General features: G+C 46.0%; 1 protein-coding gene across 1 annotated transcript in view; it reads left to right on the top strand.

The window, feature by feature from the left end:
* LOC147027264 (ankyrin-3-like) overlaps positions 1-19,382 on the top strand; it is a 493,469-nt gene that overhangs the window by 99,494 nt on the left and 374,593 nt on the right. Inside the window, exons 6-9 of the mRNA XM_085883609.1 lie at positions 3,244-3,429; positions 17,910-17,933; positions 18,289-18,387; positions 18,682-18,780. Coding sequence (XP_085739735.1) covers positions 3,244-3,429; positions 17,910-17,933; positions 18,289-18,387; positions 18,682-18,780 — 408 coding nt within the window. The remainder of the gene's footprint in view (positions 1-3,243; positions 3,430-17,909; positions 17,934-18,288; positions 18,388-18,681; positions 18,781-19,382) is intronic.

The following is a 19,382-nucleotide window of genomic DNA, read 5'->3' as shown; positions in this document are numbered from 1 at the left end:
TAACCTCAATCCTGGACTTCAACTTCCCTGTGATTTTTTTTTTGATCTTTTTAAAAAAGACCTTCTTTTCTTTTTCCTGCTTTGTTTTCACTTTATATCTCTATGCATGCCTTTGAAATGTCTATCCTTGTCTTTCTTTGTTTGTCATTGAAAGTCGGCATTTAGCAGCTTATTGTCCTCTCTTGATGCGCCTTTGCTTTTCATCTCTCTTCTTCTGTCTGCAATATGTACATATTGCCTCCTCTGACAATTCCATTTCACATTCTTCTTTCTGCTTGCTTTTTGGATGGTGTTATTGGCCTCCTCTTTGTAATATTGTCAACCTCTTGCCACAATTCATCTGGCAGTCTGTCAACCAAGTTCAGCTGTGCAAGTTTTTATTTTTACCTATATTGCACATTGTTTAAGTCTATTTTCAAGGTCATATCTGGTTTGAGTTTTTGATCTTTTTTTTCTCACCTTTCTCAATTTGATTCGTTGTTTTTCCACAATGATGTGTCCCACAGTCTGCATCTGGTAGTGTGTTGGCAGAATGCACAGCACTTCTCCATACTCTGTTGATTAGAATGTATTCAATCTGATTTATATGTTGCCCATCAGGTGATGTCCGTGTGTACTATCTTCGCTTGGTTATTTGAACCATGTGTTTGTATTTACAAGCTCATTCTCTGCACAGAACTCTAGCATTCACTCCTCTGGTTCATTTTCGATACCAAGTCCATGCTTTCCTGCAATCCCTGGTGCTCCTGCCTCTCCAATTTCTGCATTCTCATCTTGTATAATAATTTAAACATCTCCTTTATGGACCTGTTCTTCCAGTTTCTGCAACTTTCCATAAAACCCCTCCACATTTTCTTCTTTTGCTGCAGAATTTGGAGCATCCCATATCATAATATGATTTTCTTTTTGTTTGTTTCTATATCTGTCTATCTGATGATTTTCTCTTGAACTGTTCAACCAGGGACCATAAAATCAATTTCATCAGAAAGATACTTGTCTGAGTTCCGATTGCATATTATTTTTCCATTATGAATGATCTCGTATGTTTTTATATATTTAAAATCATTTAGCTTAGTTCACCACTATTTTTACAGCAGAATCACGGGATGATGGAATCTCACGAGATTGTGACTTAAATGTGTTGTTTTTTTTAATCTACTTTTAACATTGTTCTTAACAAACATAACAGGAATGTTGTTAACATTGGGAAGAAAGGGGGAAAGAGATTGTGAATTTAACATTCTGTCATTATTTACTTTTAAGATTGTTCTTAATGAACGCGAATGGGACCAGCATAGGAACAACACAGGCATGGTTTAATCATTCAAGCATTCTTCTTCATGCTCCTGTCATTTTTAGGTCATCTCTACCGAGATGACCTAATAAAGCCGGACCAAATGTCCGTCCGTACGTCCGTCCGTCAATTTTTCTTTCCGATCTTGCTGAAACTTAGTATGTGGGTAGAGGTCGATGAGTGTTGCACAACGATATAACTTTTGTCCGGGTTTAAGGTCAAGGTCACGAGGTCACGTAAGTTATAAAAATCGCCATTTTCAAAACCTATCTAGTCTGCCATTCTACAAGATATTCGGAAACTGTTTATTGATTATGATAGTAAAAAATATTATCTTTATCAAACCGGACAGATTTTTGAATTTCCTTCCCGTTTGATCGTCACGTGATCTGGAAGATGGCCAAAAACGCCGATGCGATTCGCAAAGAAGGAAGGAAGGAGAAATGAAATAAAAATATAAAACACATTTTTAGCCTTTGATATTTATACATTTTCCGCCGAAGGTGCAAAAGTTTCAAAACCCGAAATGTAAACGTCGGCATTTATTTTCAAAATATAATTTCGTGCGCGTGCGCCAAAATACCGAGTCGTCTTAACCAAACTGCGCAGTTCGAGCTGCCCAGTAGAACTGCGCAGTAGTCTTCGGTCATAACTGAACATTGAGAACTTGTGGTATTATAGAGATGACCGTCACCCCCACACGGGGGTAATTTTTGACTTTAATTTGTGCCAATCATTCAATTCACATGTTCAATGCTAATGCGAAAAGGATGTTCTGCACCTTATTTGAATTGAATTGCGAGTTGATGAAAAATTTCCACGTTTCATGTGGATAATAAAAAAATGAGCCTGGTGTGGCTTAGTGGTCAAGGCGGTGGCTTGGGGTCCTGAGTTCGATCCCCGCTGGCTGGTGAGTTAGCATTAGGGGGGTTGACTCAGCCTGTCATCCTTCTGAAGGTCGGCGAAATGAGCACCAGTTTCCTGGTAATTATCCCTGCAGGGTCGAAGGTGACTAAAGGGTTGGCATCAGGAAGGGCATCCGGCCGTAAAAAAACATTGCCACAAGAAAGGGTACCATTATTGGAGTCCGCAAAAGGCTGACCCCTGCTCAGGGATAAAGGCTTTCAAATGGTGTGAAGATGATGTGGACAATAAAAAAATAATGAAATTATGGGCCAAATGGCCTCCTCCAGCATTGAAGTTCCTTGCAAGTGTATCCCTGTGTAACATTGTTAAGAATGGGAAGAAAGGGGAAGGGGAGGACAGCGGGTTGAGGAGAGAGAAGCAGAGTTTGGAGAGGGAGGTTGTGGTGATGAGAGGTGTGGAGGGGGGGGTGTGGTTGCGGAGGACTTGGGGTTTGGAGGGGGGTTGAGGACTCGAAGAAGAAAGGGGCAGGGGAGACAGAGTTGGAAGCAGGGGTTGAAGCTTTGGGGGAGGGGAGGGGTTGAGGACTTTGGGTTGGGAGGGAGGTTTGAGGACCAGAAAAAGAAAGGGGAAGTGAAGGACAGATAGTTGGGATTTGGGGAGAGGAGGGAGGGAGAGGGGCAATTAATTTGGGAGAGGGGGGTTTGAGGATTTGGGGGAGGGGGGTTGAGGACTTTTGGTTTGGGGTGGGAGGGGGTTGAGGATCTGAAGTCACTTTTTACATTACGTATCATTTCTGTGGGTTCTCCATTTCCTTCACTCACATTGTGCTACCATTTGTTTTAGGTGAGGAAAGTCACCACTCTGGGGTGGATGATGTGTTGTAATGAGGAGGTAGCAAATGACTTATTTTGGGGCATTTTTTCTTGACAGTGATGAAGGAACTTTACCATTGACATGTTTGAGAAAAACTTAAAGGCTTCTTTGGTTCTACACAGTCCCTGGATACTTACTGGATGCATTGCCTCAGCAAGTGAGCCCAATAGTTTACATGCCCATTCTTCTGCCCTTGAACCTGGCACCAGGATGGTTTCACACCTTTGGCAGTGGCTCTTCAGCAGGGTCATCAGGAGGTCGTAAGCCTCCTGCTGGAAAGTGACACCAAGGGAAAGGTGCGACTGCCTGCACTTCACATTGCTGCACGGAAGGATGACACCAACGCTGTTGCACTCCTCCTCCAGCATGAACACAAAACGGATGTCACCTCGAAGGTGATACTTAATTGCTGAAAGGTGTAAGCTTTATTTTCATGTTTAAAGCACTTTTTTGTGGTACCTGGTTTATTTTCTCACTTCCATTCAATTTCTCGATGTTTTTTTTTCCTCCTCCTCCTCCTCCTCCTCCTCCTCCTCCTCCTCCTTCTCCTCCTTCTTCTCCTTTTTCTTCTTCTTTTTCTTCTTCTTCCTATCTTTAACCCAAATCTTTATATTCTGTATTTGCTCAACTCCAAACTGAAATTGTGTTATCTCCAATTGCTATTTTATTTATTTATTTTGGTTCCTTTCTTTCTCAATCTCTCCATGTGCCTCAATTTATTGCCCTCGTTGCTTCTCTTTCCTTACAATTTATGACCTCATCCAGTTACTTGTGCTCAAAACTTTTGGCTTGAATGTGTTTCTCCAACCGGCCTCGAGTCCAAATATTTATTTGGGTTTGCCTGTTTCATATTATAATCTGAGCACTCAACTGATGATGCTGGGATCTCAGCTTTGATTTTCCATGTAACCTACTATGTCGATTTGCCCAGTGTTTGCCAGGGTTCTTGCAATTCATGTAAATGTACACTGATGTCTCCTTATGTTCTTTTGTGACGCGTGATATCTGGACAAGCTTCTCCAAGATCCTTCTTCACTGGAGACAAAATGCATGCCAAAGCTTGTGCCCCCCCCCCCCACCCTTTTGTGCTTATTTACTTACTGTTGTGGGCACTCTGCATGCTTTGCTATTACAAACACACAATTTAATCAATCAATACATTTAGTCAATTATTTGTTTAGCACTTTTCATTTTGAACAACTTTTCAAAGCACTTTAAGAAACGGTAATAAGAATAAAATAATTTATAAAATGCAATTTTCTAAATAAGGCATTTCAAGAGGTATTTAAAAAGTGTGAATTTTTATCTGAAGTGAGTACTTGTTCACTAAAAGGTTTCAACCCAGTTAGAGGAACTATCATGACATTGACATTGTTATACTATCGTGTTCTGACAGAAGTGTAACTTGTGATCAAGACAGAAATATAGGCAGGTATCAATTTCACTTTAAAAGTTATTACTGATGCCCTAAAATCAATGTATTGGCATCGAGTATTGGAGTGATGTGATCAGGTTTCTGATCTTTAACTACCAGCTTTGCTGCCACACTCTCAATGAGCTGTAAGAGCCTGAGAGAAGAGGCAGGAAAGCCTGTTAACAGAGAATTGCAGTATTCCATGCACGACATTATAAGAACACGAACCTGTTTCATTCATCCTAGGATTTAAGCACAAGTGGATTTGGCAATATTATGCAAATGGAAAAATATATTAACATATTTCAGAGATTAGCAACATGGTTATTCTTCCAAGAGGAACTCGACTTATACGGAAAGTTCCATTTTAACTTAAATATCTTAGTTCCTAACTGCACTTCAAAATCATCCGAAACTGGATGCCTCAGGGGCCATTCAAAAATTACATAATGCAGTTTTGTTCCAATCTGACAACCTGCCCCCCCCCCCCCCATAATGCTCTTTAACGCTTCAACAGACACCCCTAAGATATTACATAACACTCGAAGGCCCATCCCCCCAAATCCCCATGGCCCACCACCGCCTCCACCCATTTCATACCTTTCTGGGATGCTATTTATCTCGTTTTTTTCAGGAATATGAACAATATTTGAAAAAGGAAAGGCATCACAGCAAGTCATATGATCGATATTAAAAGGCCAGCCAGCTGTCGGAATACCTGCTATGGCGTCGTAGGACTAATTGCTCGGAGTGATGTAATCATAACTAAATATGTTCAATTCCTTTCATTTGCAAATGAGATGAAGCATCTGTGGAAAAATCATTGATGGAATAATCGTCAAAACTGCACCATCAACATTAATTTTGTATTTCAGCAATTTACATTTAGTTTTTATTTTATAACATTTATTTGTTGTACAGATCTTGGTGATTTGAAAACCTGTTTGAATATATAAAATACAAAGCCTTCTCAGGAAAGTGACATCACTTTTTCTTATGCAAGGTCACAGTGAGATCTCTCAACATAGCCATGGCTGATATAGAAAAGCATTTAGTTCTTGGCAACAGCATTCTTCCTATAGCAGCAAAGAAACATTTCACCAAGTGACTCCTGTACGATGTTGTGTATCCTAGCCTACAGAGAGATCAACTGCAAAAAATTATTTGCAAAAATCGTGGACTTTATCACGCGTCCGTCACATTGATGACAACTCGTTCACGAATCTGCTGGAAAAAGGACACTCCAATGATTTGAATTGCAATGCAAAAGGCAGCATTGACATGGGTCCTCAGCGTACGGTGGCCAAACGTCAATGCAAACTTGTGTGTATCATTAGGTACATGGAGAATGAAGAATTGGAGTTCCTTGATGAGGCTGACATCTACACAAATATTTTGGAAATCCCACCTCATGTATCTGTTGGAATGAGTGCACCACTACTTCCTCCTGAAACTTGCCAGCACTCTTGAAACCCCCACCCTTCCCCCAAGTGTTACTGAATTTTGAATGTCCCCAAAACAAGGTCAATGTTGAGTCGGAACCCAATTTTGGTCAGTGCCCTTGTGAAAGGTGTTATATCGCACATGGGTTCACGGTCACCATTGCAGTGAAGAGGTACAATTGGATTTATATATACAGTCGACTCTATACTATCCACATATGTCAACTAACTGCAAACGTCAAGTATCCACGTAAAATTGTGGCACACAGATCACCCAATCATATGAAAGTGTGAGAATTCCCCAATACCTCGACCAATCGGTGTTAGTGGTGTTTGGCACATCATAACAAACCATCCCCCATGCTCACTTCCTGCAGTTCAACCACATGATTCATTAGCTATTTAGCGTTTCTAACCTTCACATTTAAGAGTTATGGGACCCAAAGGTTCACTTGATAGTGCAACACCATCGTCGAGTGCTTTAAAGGTAAAGAGGAAGCGTATTGTACTAATGATAGAGGACAAACTGAAGCTTATAAGACACTTGAGAATGGTGAAAGTGCAGCATCCACTGCTGAATATCTTGGCATCAGCCTCCAAACTCTGTACCATGTTGGGAACAAAATAAAACCGAAATGTGTAATTTGTTTGCCGATGAAGCTGCCGGGAAAAGCTCAATAGAATATAAAACGCTTCAAGGTTCTAAATGCTTCGCCTCGTGAATAAAGCGACAAAAGAGTGGTTCAAGCAGGCTCGTTTCTACGTAGTGAGTGCAATGTGTGGGTTTATATGATTTCCATTTTAGACTTGTATGTAAATTACTGTTAGCCATTATGTTTGAACAGGATTGTGTTGTTTTTATTTTTTGTATCTGTCACTCGTTTCTATATTTCTAGTATAATAAAGTTCAGCTTTTATATGTGCAGTATTTCCTTTCTCCTTCGACTACAATATTAAAATATAATATCGGAGTATTATACGTAACTGAAGAACAGTATTTTCTGTGTGTACATCACTTAGCTGCAAAAAATTTACTCTCTCACAGGCCAGGGAATACACTCGTATGGATAATAGACAGTGCATACACATACATATATATGCATACACATACACACAAACATACTAGCGGCTATGCTTACACATTGTAAGCAATAATAAACTGTGCTTCCCCATTGTCTTGTCGCTCACCTGCATTTGATTTAATTTATTTTCATATATTTTTTTTCATTTCTTTATATTTTCATTTACGGATGATTTCTGATGGTTCTGTGATATATATATATATATATATATATATATATATATATATATATATATATATATATATATATATATATATACATATATATATATATAAATATATATATATATACTTATATATATTTATATATATATATATATATATATATTTATATATATATATATATATATATATATATATATATATATATATATACACACATATACAGTCATGCGTCGCTTAACCACGTTCCGGGCAACGACGGATCTGCCAGCTCTGGAAAAAAAAAAAAAAAATCTAGCTGAAAAATTCCTATCGCCGAGTAATGTAGCCGACGTAGCGCTGCCAGTCGTATAAAAATAGCACATACAATTATGTATGCTGTATAGTACATAATACCTCATAATGATAAACGACAGTGTGGCCCCGTTATAATGCGATCGTTGAGGTCCATAAAATGTCATCATGAAAAAAGTAGGGTCGTGCTAAATCGGGATTCAAGGAAATCGGATTTCAAACTGAACGAATGTTTGGACGTTTACCTTCTTGCAAGTAAATTACCTTTGAATTGAAGAATTCCGCGAATAAATCGTTGTTACAGTCAAAATTAAAACACAAATTTCTTTTTCGTGAAGCTTTTTATGTTCTTAAAACAGCCGTACTGTTCCGAATATATATATATATATATATATATATATATATATATATATATATATATATATATATATATATATATATATATGTATATATATATATATATATCACAATTGACAGGTGCTCGTTTTTTCATTTGTAAATTATCACATCGATGCAATGATTACGTATTTCTAAAATCCAAACGCTATTTATTCATCTTTCTATAATCAATGCGAGAGGAGATTGTAAGCTGCTGCTAACAACACCGATGGCTGTCATTAACAGCACAAAGGTAAAACTAACGTGTCTTCCGTCTCTCTTGGATGTGTGTTACAATTGCCGACAGTATTCAGTACAGTAACATGCTGCACGGGTTTGTATCCGAGGAGCAATAGGCTACATCATTGAGCCTAGGTGTGTAGTTTTGTGCAAGTACGATGTTCGAAAACGAAAAAAAAAAATGATGTTCGCACAACGACGACGTCACTTAACGACTCGTTTCTCAGAACGTAACCCCGTCGTTAAGTGGAGCATGACTATATTTATATATTTATATATATATATATATATATATATATATATATATATATATATATATATATATATATATATATTGTTACGGATTCGCGCCCGCCGGCGTGCTGACGGCCACGTAACTCGAATCGCGGCACGTCGCCCACCGGACGGACAATCCAGTCGTGACCCTCTCGGACTAACGCCGGGAACCAGTCACGGGTGGACCTTTCGGTCTCACCGCGATCGAGCCAATCAGCCCCCGCGTGGGATAGGGTTGCTCGCCAAATTCGACCTACCTAAGTACCCACACGGAGGGTAGACCGGGCGATCGCACCTCGCCGCAGGTCGACTTCGGACACGGGCCACTTAAGCGACCCGTTCCGTACTATCGGGATAACCGAGCGGTGTTATCGTCGGCCTCGACGGTTCGATTAATTATCGGGCGTATTCAGCCCACTACCAACCCTTTACGTGAAGTAAGATGGGGATTCAATAGAGGAAAAGACGAAGCGAAGCGGGAGAACAGTTCAATAATAAAGCACATTTATTCGCGATGAACGGAAAGCACACATATTCAATTCCACCAAAAGCACATAGAAAAGAGGAAGACAAAAAGCAAATGCGACAATGCAGATCTAATACCGATTACGCGAGCACACGGCAACACTTATACAATTTTACTTCACAGACGGCGCTGACAACTCATACCCAAAACCAAGAAAAAGAACACCCTCAAGGATGAGGCGGGCCTGAGGCCGAGACCGGGTCAGGCCTACCCGTCTGGTGATGAGACGCGGAGCGGCGATGGTGCCTCAACTCCGCGGGCCTCGCGGACAGTGTCTGGTAGGGGGTGGGAAGGGGGCCCCCTTGGTTGCACTATCTCAGCGCGGGGGGAAACAGGAGGGGGTTGCTGATGCTCGGGGGAAAGGAGGATTTCTACTCTGCCTCGAGTCCCGCGACGAGCGTCTCCACCTCGACCAGGTCGCGCCGTCGGCCTCTCTGGTGTGCAGCTCCCGGCACGACGCGAGCACCCCCTCGTCTGCCCTCGCCGCCTCTCCACAGCTCCGTCCTCTTCGCTCCGACTCCAACGCACACGACGACGACCAACTCCTTCTTGCTTCTTCTTCCCAACTCCACTGACTGCGAAGTCTTAACTCACTCGACTGACGAACGCGGCCGCTTATATCAGCCCCGTGGCTTCGCCTTTGACCCCCTGCCTTCGACCTTTCACCTCGCTCCCCATTGGCCCGAGAAAAAGTGGGCGTGAATGCATTTTGATCCATGAATTTGCATATAGCGACCGCCCTCCAACGCCCTGGAGGCGGGGCCAAATCGCCCCTCGCTCACCGATTGGACGGAACAAAAGTGGGCGTGTGTCGTTTTTGATCCGTTTTTGGAGCGGAAAATCCGTGGTTTTGTACATGCTGTTCGGCGCGCGCCCTGCACGAGTCCAATACCGGCACCCACAAGCGGCGCAAGAACGGTGGCGAGGCGACGGTTGCGAGGTGTGACGGGAAAGGTCGTGGCTGTTGTGGTGAAGCGGCGTTGTGGTGGGTGGTTGATGTTGTGACGACTGTTGAGACGCGGTTGGCGGTGGTAATAATGGCGGTTGGTCCAAAATAAAGATAGTAAAAGAAAAACGGCTATCCTGAAGAGTCGCAGCACGCATAAATGACATGTATTCCCACTAGACAACGGGTTTGGGCCTAACTACACATATACTTACCGAGATATCTCACCTAAGGGACCTGAATGGTGGTTTGCGAATTTGGTAACCACAACACTACCCCCTCCCCTTTTTACAGACTCGTCCTGAGTCGTCAAATTTTCGTGTGCCATCATGTGTAGTTTTCCCCTAGTACATTTTACCTACGGATCCCTGAGTGCGACATTCATGGTATTCGTGTCCCCAAAATAAATAACCTGAGGGCTGCGTAACTACCTAAACAAACTCACTCACACGGACGACTTAAATAAAATTGCCGGCGCTAAGACAAACATGCCGGGGGGGGCGCACTCATATTTACAGTACATCTTAACCTTAACTTACAAATTTTACACTAAACCATGGCCCAGGATCAATGAGCTCTGCAAAAGAAAAGCAGTTAGCAGGGAGCCAGGCTGCTCGCATGCAGTCTCTGGCTCAAAACAATGCAGGTGACAGGGAACGTGGCTGGCTGCTCACACGCAGTCCAAGGCCTTCCTTTTTGAACTGAACGCAGTGAACCACAACGGTGCATGGGCTGCACAAATGCATTCTCCGTGCCAGCTCAAGTGGCACACGCAATGAGCACAACGAATGGATGGATGAACACAAACACGGTGCACGGGCCGCCACTGCAGGCCCGTGTTGTAGCTGCCAACAGGGCAGTTCTTGCAGCTTGCAAACTGTTGCTTTGATCCTGGCGCACATGGAAATGAACAGGGGGGGGGGGGCAGAGCAAAAATTGAACGGGGCTGGTGAACATGGGCAGTGGGCATGGCATGGCAAAGGTGAGCAGGCAAACACAGCCCGCAGAAGAAGGCCGCTGCAGGCAAACACAGCCGGCAGATGAACTGGCCGGCACAGGCCTTGAAGAAAAACAGCCAGCAGATGAAGTGGGCCGGCACAGGCCTTGCAGCACAGCAGCTGCAGACGATCCAGCCGGCACAGGCCTTGCAGCCAAACAACAGCTGCCGATGAAGTGGGCCGGCCTTTGCCTTGCAGCAACGCAGCCAACAGATGAAGCTGGCCAGCCTTTGCCGTTCAGTGGAGGTTGGTGGAGGGAGTGCGGTGGTGCTGGCCACTCGGAAGGCGGGCTCGGACCTACCTCCCTGTCTCCCTCCCAACCTATCGCCTTTGCCTGTCACTGTACATACCCACTCCCTTAATTTGTCAAACCCCAATTTAGCCCCAACTTAATTTTTTTTTTTAAACTCCCCCACTATAAATCGTCCCCTCACCCCCTTTATCGTCTTTGTTCTGCTAACCTATCCTGTCACCTAGCCTACTCCCAACCCCTACGTTCCCTTCCCGGAGGGGAATAAGGGAGAGCTAGCGTCCTGTGCCGAGGCCCAACTCAAGCCTCAGAATGGCCTCCCCAGAGTTCGGCGATCTTAACACCAAGTGGGTCCAGCGGCCCACAACGACAGCGAGGGGATGGATGGTGCAGAGGGGTACATCTCCTAATCTACCCTAACAATTTAACTGTTAAACTACCCCGGGGCTTTCAACAAGCGCCTCTCGCTTAAACTATTGGTTCTAACAACCCAGATTCCCGTCGCCTGTGTTGGTGTCCTCACAATTTCGGGCCTCGCCCCCCAATTTTCTCTCCGTGCCCTCACACGGTCTCCTGGCTGGGACACGTGGCTCCCTTTGGCAGGCACGACCCTCTGCCGAATCTCCCGCTATGGCACCCCCGGGCACTACACTGCCTCCGAGCCTACCAGCTCCCTAACACCGAGGAGTGCCCCCCATGGCACCTCCCCTGAAACGCACACGTGGCAGGCCGGCCTCCCGGGCCCCTTTCCGAGGGTCACCCGTGCCCACAACACTGCCCACGCGGCTAATGGCGCACCGGGCCCCCGCACCAAGCAGGCGCACCCGTGCCCACTACGCTATCCCGGCCCCCCATGGGCCCTTGGCCTACTGCGGCCGACTAGCCTGGTGCCCGGGGTACCCACTCAGCGATACTCACCTTTCGCAGCCACGCTCCCAAGCCCGTCAACAGGGCTCCTGCACCCCTCCAAACGGGTTTCGAGCCTACTTCCCCACCAACAACAAAACGACCTCCAATTTGTAATTTAACTAACCCCCTAACTCACTCTACACTGACCCCGGGGTCCCTTGGGCGGGAGTCACTCCTCCCCCCCAATCACTCATTGCACCATGCATTCCCCATTCGCTCCACTCACACAGACCCGCTGGCCTCACTCACTCAACAAGTACTCACCTCACAACTCACCAACTCTTCAACACACACACCGCTGAACTCTGCCATCCTTCTATCTGCATCCCCTAACTAACTCGTGCTCCCACGTCGTCCCTTAAACTACAGCACGTTCCTTTTAACACTACGTCGCTAAACTACGTCAACTCTACACATCCACAAGTCTGTCACTGTTCTCAAAATAATCCCATTTTATTTTCCAACCTAAAGCTCACTAAATCCCTCTACCTAATCCATTCCACAGACTCCATGAGGACTTACCCCTGCCCCATGAAGTCGGTCTAACTAAGCTAACCCTTCCCCCTAACTAGTTTTCATCCTGTGCCCAGGTTCAAGGGGGTCTTCCACCCCTTGCCCAGTAATCCTGTGCACCCGAAAGTGAGGCTTGTTTTTTCTTTTTTTTTTTTCCATGCGCATCACCAGCGCGGCAACTCGCGCACTTTGCACCTGCCCGTGACGTCATGCAGCTGCACGTGTTCCTCGTCCCTCCTTGGACGGTACCATCCGGCAGAGATACCCCTCCTGCCGGATTCCAACCCCACGTGCAGCCATGGCGTCACCGTGCGCATAAAAAAACACAAGCCCCACGTCTCGAGGGGTTCCCCACGCGAACACATGTGCTTTGCCCGTTGGAGCTTAACACACACGATCGCGTGGAGAACCCGTCCGGTCCAAATCCATAATCCTGCCTAAACTTTGTCCGTCCGCGGGATCGGCAAATCCACCGCTGGCGTTTCCGGACCGGGACTTCACTCTCGCAAGCGAGCACGTGGTGGTCTCGTGCGTTGCACAGCACGGACCTCGTGCTCACTGCTGGGTGAACCCGGCACGGTCCCCGAAACAGCTACAGCCGCTACTCGGCTTTCTTTCCTCCCATGTCGCCGTCGTCGCCATTCAACCCACGCACACCTGCGTGTTACGACGCTCGCACTCCATTCCATCACATTCACCCCGGGAGACGCGGCTGCGTGCTCCCGCATGCCAACCGACATCTCCCTCACATACCGCTCTCTCACACACACGGTCTCCCTTGCACTCGGCCGTTCACTCACGCGTGCCTCACTACTCACACAAACCATACCACTCACACGTGGTGCTCCATTCACTCGCGCGGGGGCACTCACCCGCGGTGCCTCACTCACACACGCGGGGGCACTCACCCGCGGTGCTTCACTCACACTGGCCGTTTCATCCACACACACGGCCTCACTCACACACGGTGCCTCACCCACACACGCGGGGGCACTCACCCGCGGCGCCTCACTCACACTGGCCGTTTCATCCACACACACGGCCTCACTCACACACGGTGTGCTGGGAAGTACGTACTCCGGCACCATCGCCACCACACCACTCACACACGGGGTCGCTTCCACACACGGGGACGCACTCACACCTTGCACCACACACACCGGGACAACCACACTGGGGATTCGTGTCCCCACAAGGGTCTCCGGGGCCTCTATACCCCCCAAGCTCTCCGTGCAACCGTTCGCAGCACTCCTCCCCTCAACCTCGCAAAGCACGACCGAACTCACCTGGTCGTGACTCGCCTCAAGGGGGCAGACTCCCTCCCCTCGTTCCTGGAGGAGGCCATCCAGGTGCTCGCACTGGGTCCCTACACGCTCCGCGAGCTCAACCTCACTATCCTCCACTACCTCCGTGTGTGTGTGCGTCACTTACCCCGTCTTCATCGTGCAGTCTTTCCTATATTTTTTCTATCTCCCGTGTCTCTATACATTTATGAGTTTCTGTTTTCGTCACCTCGTGTCTCGTCTCACACGTTTTGGTCTCCCAATTTAATTTTTCCCTTTTGGTCACCGTCGATTCCTCTGTCACGACCCTCGCCCAACACGCCCCCCAAATTATTTTTTTAACCGCCTCCACCGCGGGCCTGTCAGCCGTTGCACCCCCTTCCAGCTCGTTTGCTTCCACACGTGGAGTCGCCATTCCTATCTCCCTGGTCACGGCCTTCATGCCCGCCTGCAGGCATCGGCCCATGTTCTGCGTCTCACCCCGTAGTTCTTTCATTTCCTCCTTCATGTTTGCTTCCATTTTGTTTGTGTTTGTATCCATCTTTTCGTTTATTTGTTGTGTATTCGCATCCATCTTTTCGTTCATTTGTTGTGTATTCGCATCCATCTTTTCGTTCATTTGTTGTGTATTCGCATCCATTTTTTGTGTATTCGCATCCATTCTCGCTATCATTGCCGTCAGCATGGCGCATAGCTGGGCCATGTCGGGTGCGCTTGGGTGAGCCGTTTCGGCAAGGGTCGGCGGGTTTTGGTGGAGAGGGGGGGGGAGGTGTCATACACCGCGGCCGCTGCCGCACCTATTTCGGGCTCTGGGTTCAGTTGGGCGAGTCCGTGTTCCTGCACAATCAACATTTCTTGCACGGGGATTCCATCCTGAGCCATGGATTCTACACATTCTACATCCATTTCTAATACCCCCGGCTCCCGCTCGCCTTGAGACGCCATCTTGCTTCTCGTGAAGGGTTAATTTCGCTCGCTCGTAATTTGGAGGGAATCGGGGGTCGCTTCTCTCACCCCTGGACCGATTCCCGTGAATTTAGCTGGAGACAGGAGAGCCCGTTTTCCTGTTCTCCGATACCAGTGCCGCGAGGAGGGCGATGGATTTGTATCGCACGACCTGACACCAGTGTTACGGATTCGCGCCCGCCGGCGTGCTGACGGCCACGTAACTCGAATCGCGGCACGTCGCCCACCGGACGGACAATCCAGTCGTGACCCTCTCGGACTAACGCCGGGAACCAGTCACGGGTGGACCTTTCGGTCTCACCGCGATCGAGCCAATCAGCCCCCGCGTGGGATAGGGTTGCTCGCCAAATTCGACCTACCTAAGTACCCACACGGAGGGTAGACCGGGCGATCGCACCTCGCCGCAGGTCGACTTCGGACACGGGCCACTTAAGCGACCCGTTCCGTACTATCGGGATAACCGAGCGGTGTTATCGTCGGCCTCGACGGTTCGATTAATTATCGGGCGTATTCAGCCCACTACCAACCCTTTACGTGAAGTAAGACGGGGATTCAATAGAGGAAAAGACGAAGCGAAGTGGGAGAACAGTTCAATAATAAAGCACATTTATTCGCGATGAACGGAAAGCACACATATTCAATTCCACCAAAAGCACATAGAAAAGAGGAAGACAAAAAGCAAATGCGACAATGCAGATCTAATACCGATTACGCGAGCACACGGCAACACTTATACAATTTTACTTCACAGACGGCGCTGACAACACATACCCAAAACCAAGAAAAAGAACACCCTCAAGGATGAGGCGGGCCTGAGGCCGATACCGGGTCGGGCCTACCCGTCTGGTGATGAGACGCGGAGCGGCGATGGTGCCTCAACTCCGTGGGCCTCGCGGACAGTGTCTGGTAGGGGGTGGGAAGGGGGCCCCCTTGGTCGCACTATCTCAGCGCGGGGGGAAACAGGAGGGGGTTGCTGATGCTCGGGGGAAAGGAGGATTTCTACTCTTCCTCGAGTCCCGCGATGAGCGTCTCCACCTCGACCAGGTCGCGCCATCGGCCTCCCTGGTGTGCAGCTCCCGGCACGACGCGAGCACCCCCTCGTCTGCCCTCGCCGCCTCTCCACAGCTCCGTCCTCTTCGCTCCGACTCCAACGCACACGACGACGACCAACTCCTTCTTGCTTCTTCTTCCCAACTCCACCGACTGCGAAGTCTTAACTCACTCGACTGACGAACGCGGCCGCTTAGATCAGCCCCGTGGCTTCGCCTTTGACCCCCTGCCTTCGACCTTTCACCTCGCTCCCCATTGGCCCGAGAAAAAGTGGGCGTGAATGCATTTTGATCCATGAATTTGCATATAGCGACCGCCCTCCAACGCCCTGGAGGCGGGGCCAAATCGCCCCTCGCTCACCGATTGGACGGAACAAAAGTGGGCGTGTGTCGTTTTTGATCCGTTTTTGGAGCGGAAAATCCGTGGTTTTGTACACGCTGTTCGGCGCGCGCCCTGCACGAGTCCAATACCGGCACCCACAAGCGGCGCAAGAACGGTGGCGATGCGACGGTTGCGAGGTGTGACGGGAAAGGTCGTGGCTGTTGTGGTGAAGCGGCGTTGTGGTGGGTGGTTGATGTTGTGACGACTGTTGAGACGCGGTTGGCGGTGGTAATAATGGCGGTTGGTCCAAAATAAAGATAGTAAAAGAAAAACGGCTATCCTGAAGAGTCGCAGCACGCATAAATGACATGTATTCCCACTAGACAACGGGTTTGGGCCTAACTACACATATACTTACCGAGATACCTCACCTAAGGGACCTGAATGGTGGTTTGCGAATTTGGTAACCACAACAATATATATATATATATATATATATATATATTAGCCATTATGTTTGAACAGGATTGTATTGTTTTTATTTTTTGTATCTATCTATATATATATATATATATATATATATATATATATATATATATATATATATATATATATATATATATATATATATATATATATATATATATATATATATATATATATATTCCTGGTGCATTGACTTTGATGTCCGCCGGCATGCAAAATTACCGTGCTTTCCCATTATCTTGGGTCACTCACCTGCATTTAGTTTTTAAATTTATTTATTTTCATTTAATTATATTTTCTTTCACGGATGCTTTCCTATGGTTCTGTGAGTTTTCCCCGTGTATCGGCTTTGATGACCATCAGCACGTGAAATTTCAGCTTTCTACATCACTCAGCAGTTGCCGAACTTTAATATCAATCAGTGAGTGGTTAGAATGAGGTGTGTGTGTGTGTGTGTGTGTGTGTGTGTGTGTGTGTGTGTGTGTGTGTGTGTGTGTGTGTGTGTGTGTGTGTGTGTGTGTGTATACACACATGAGGTCCATCTAAAAAGTAACGGGACTGACCACAGAAATTTTATTCCAAAAAATATATTGAAATCACAGCTTGTCCCTTTCAAAATAGTTTCCCTCCAGTCTCACACACTTGTCCATGTACGTCTTCCATGCTTCGATGCACCTCCGGAAGGCTTCTTCTGGAATCCTCTGGAGCTCTGTCGTCACAGCCCTTTTGATGGCCTCCACATCAGGAAATCGGGTCCTTTTGATCACCCCCTTGATCTTGGGGAATAGGAAAAAATCACTTTTTGGAAAAAATCACAATACAATATACAAACGGTCATACAAAATAATATACAACCTGTCTCTTCCACTGAGATGTCTGTCCATAATTTTTCAAATGCTCAGATCAGTTTTCCACACTCTGGTTTTTAACATGTTGACTGCTGACTTGACTACGAGTGAGTATTCTCTTTGTGCTGAGTGTACCAGTTTCTGCCACTACGAGTGTTCTTGGAGAAAACATTATGCTGTTGTATTGTAAGCAGGATATGCTGGTGTGCGATTATATATGAATGATCCAACTTGTGGTCCAGGGCATTTGATTGCCGGCAAGAGTCGGTGGTAAACATGTTCAGGACTCTCCAACGTCCTTCTGGGCTCAGTCACATAAGCATTTGCCCTCTAATCTAGTTGAGACATGACCATTTGTGTGCTACAGCAGCAGGGCTTCTCTGTGGCTACGCATTTCCCCAAGAGGGACTGTTGTCCTGCGCTAACTCATCCCACCTGTCTGTGCCCTTCTGTCTCTCCATGCTGCCTGGCTTGCTCACTCGCCCATGCCAGATGATGCTGAATCAGACCACAGAGGTACCGCTTGCCGTGTGCGCTACACTGACTGTCCACCCTTCCCCACTTTCTTGCCCTGCCCGTATCTATGCACACCGGCCTTTTGTACCGTTGCTTGACAACATGCCTGAACGTGCCTTGATATAGTGCCTGAACAAAGCTGCTGTGGATTTTTATATGCTCTAAGCCTTGATAGTCTTTCAGTAGTCTTACCACATCACACAGATATTCAGGAAAGCTTGATATAATAATAATGCACAGCATGAATCATCTCTTTAGCTGTGGATCTTGGCTGAAGACAGATTGGCATTTTCAATTCTGACCCTTGTTGTATCGATCTCATTTTTAAATTTTTGGTAACAATTGTTTCCTGCAGAGCGGTTTCACTCCCTTACATATAACGGCCCATTATGGAAACATCAACGTTGCTACGTTACTTCTGAATCTCGGTGCCGCTGTGGACTTCAAAGCACGGGTACTTTTCTTTACAACAATGTTTAGGTGGAAGAGTTTCAGTATTGTGAATATTATCATCGTGACCAAAGTGCAATAATTGCCGAAATGGAATTTTAAAACAATATTATGAGGGTGGTTCGATGCACAGGTTTTGACAAAGGAGAGTGGGGGGGGGGGGGGCGGGGTGCTCAATGTGACCGGAAATTCGGAGCAGATGTTTTTTTGTATTGTGATGATATAATTTCACGAAAGCCCATCTATTGATATCTCATTCTGAGAGGGAAACCTGTGCTGATTTTCCTGCATTTTGTAGAATGGCATCACCCCTCTGCACGTGGCAGCAAAGAGAGGAAACACCAACATGGTGAAGCTCCTGCTGGATCGAGGAGCCACAATTGATGCAAAGACCAGGGTGTGTCTCAGATAATCTTTTCAATACATTAAACAATGCTGATAACATGTATGTTACAACTTCATCTTCCGTTTTAATCTTTAAAATAGTGAATTAGGAAATATACAAGAATATACATCATGTTGATTCATTTTTTTCAATTTGTTCTTCCTATTAACATGTATTTTATTATTATTATTATTATTATTATTATTATTATTATTATTATTATTATTACTACTTCATCTATCTATGCACATATTTTCACTTGCTTTACAAATTACATTTTAATAGGAAAACGAGTGAGGTTTATATTGCCATGGTGCTGCCCCAACCCATTTGACCTTATTTGATTCCATTTTGGATTATCACCGTTTATCGATCTTCTTAGTTGAATATAGAACAGGACGAGTACCTTTGAGGAATGCAGGTCAACCATATGAACCATAAAGAGAATATTGAATATTTTTGTCATCGTACCATCTCTTAGGACAATTCCATTTTTTTTTTTAGCCTCGTCGCGTTGCGAACGCTGGCTCAAAAAGAGCTCCGCGTTGTTCTTCTTGTTCTTATTCTTGTTCTTCTTCTTCTGGTGAAGACAAAACCTTTATGACGCAGCTCTT

The sequence above is a fragment of the Eptatretus burgeri genome, chromosome 5, assembly GCF_056783735.1.
Source record: "Eptatretus burgeri isolate ZD-2024b chromosome 5, Ebu_testis_v1, whole genome shotgun sequence".
Lineage (NCBI taxonomy): Eukaryota > Metazoa > Chordata > Myxini > Myxiniformes > Myxinidae > Eptatretus > Eptatretus burgeri.
Note: the sequence above shows the minus strand (reverse complement) of the source record. Positions and strands in the feature narration are given on the sequence as shown.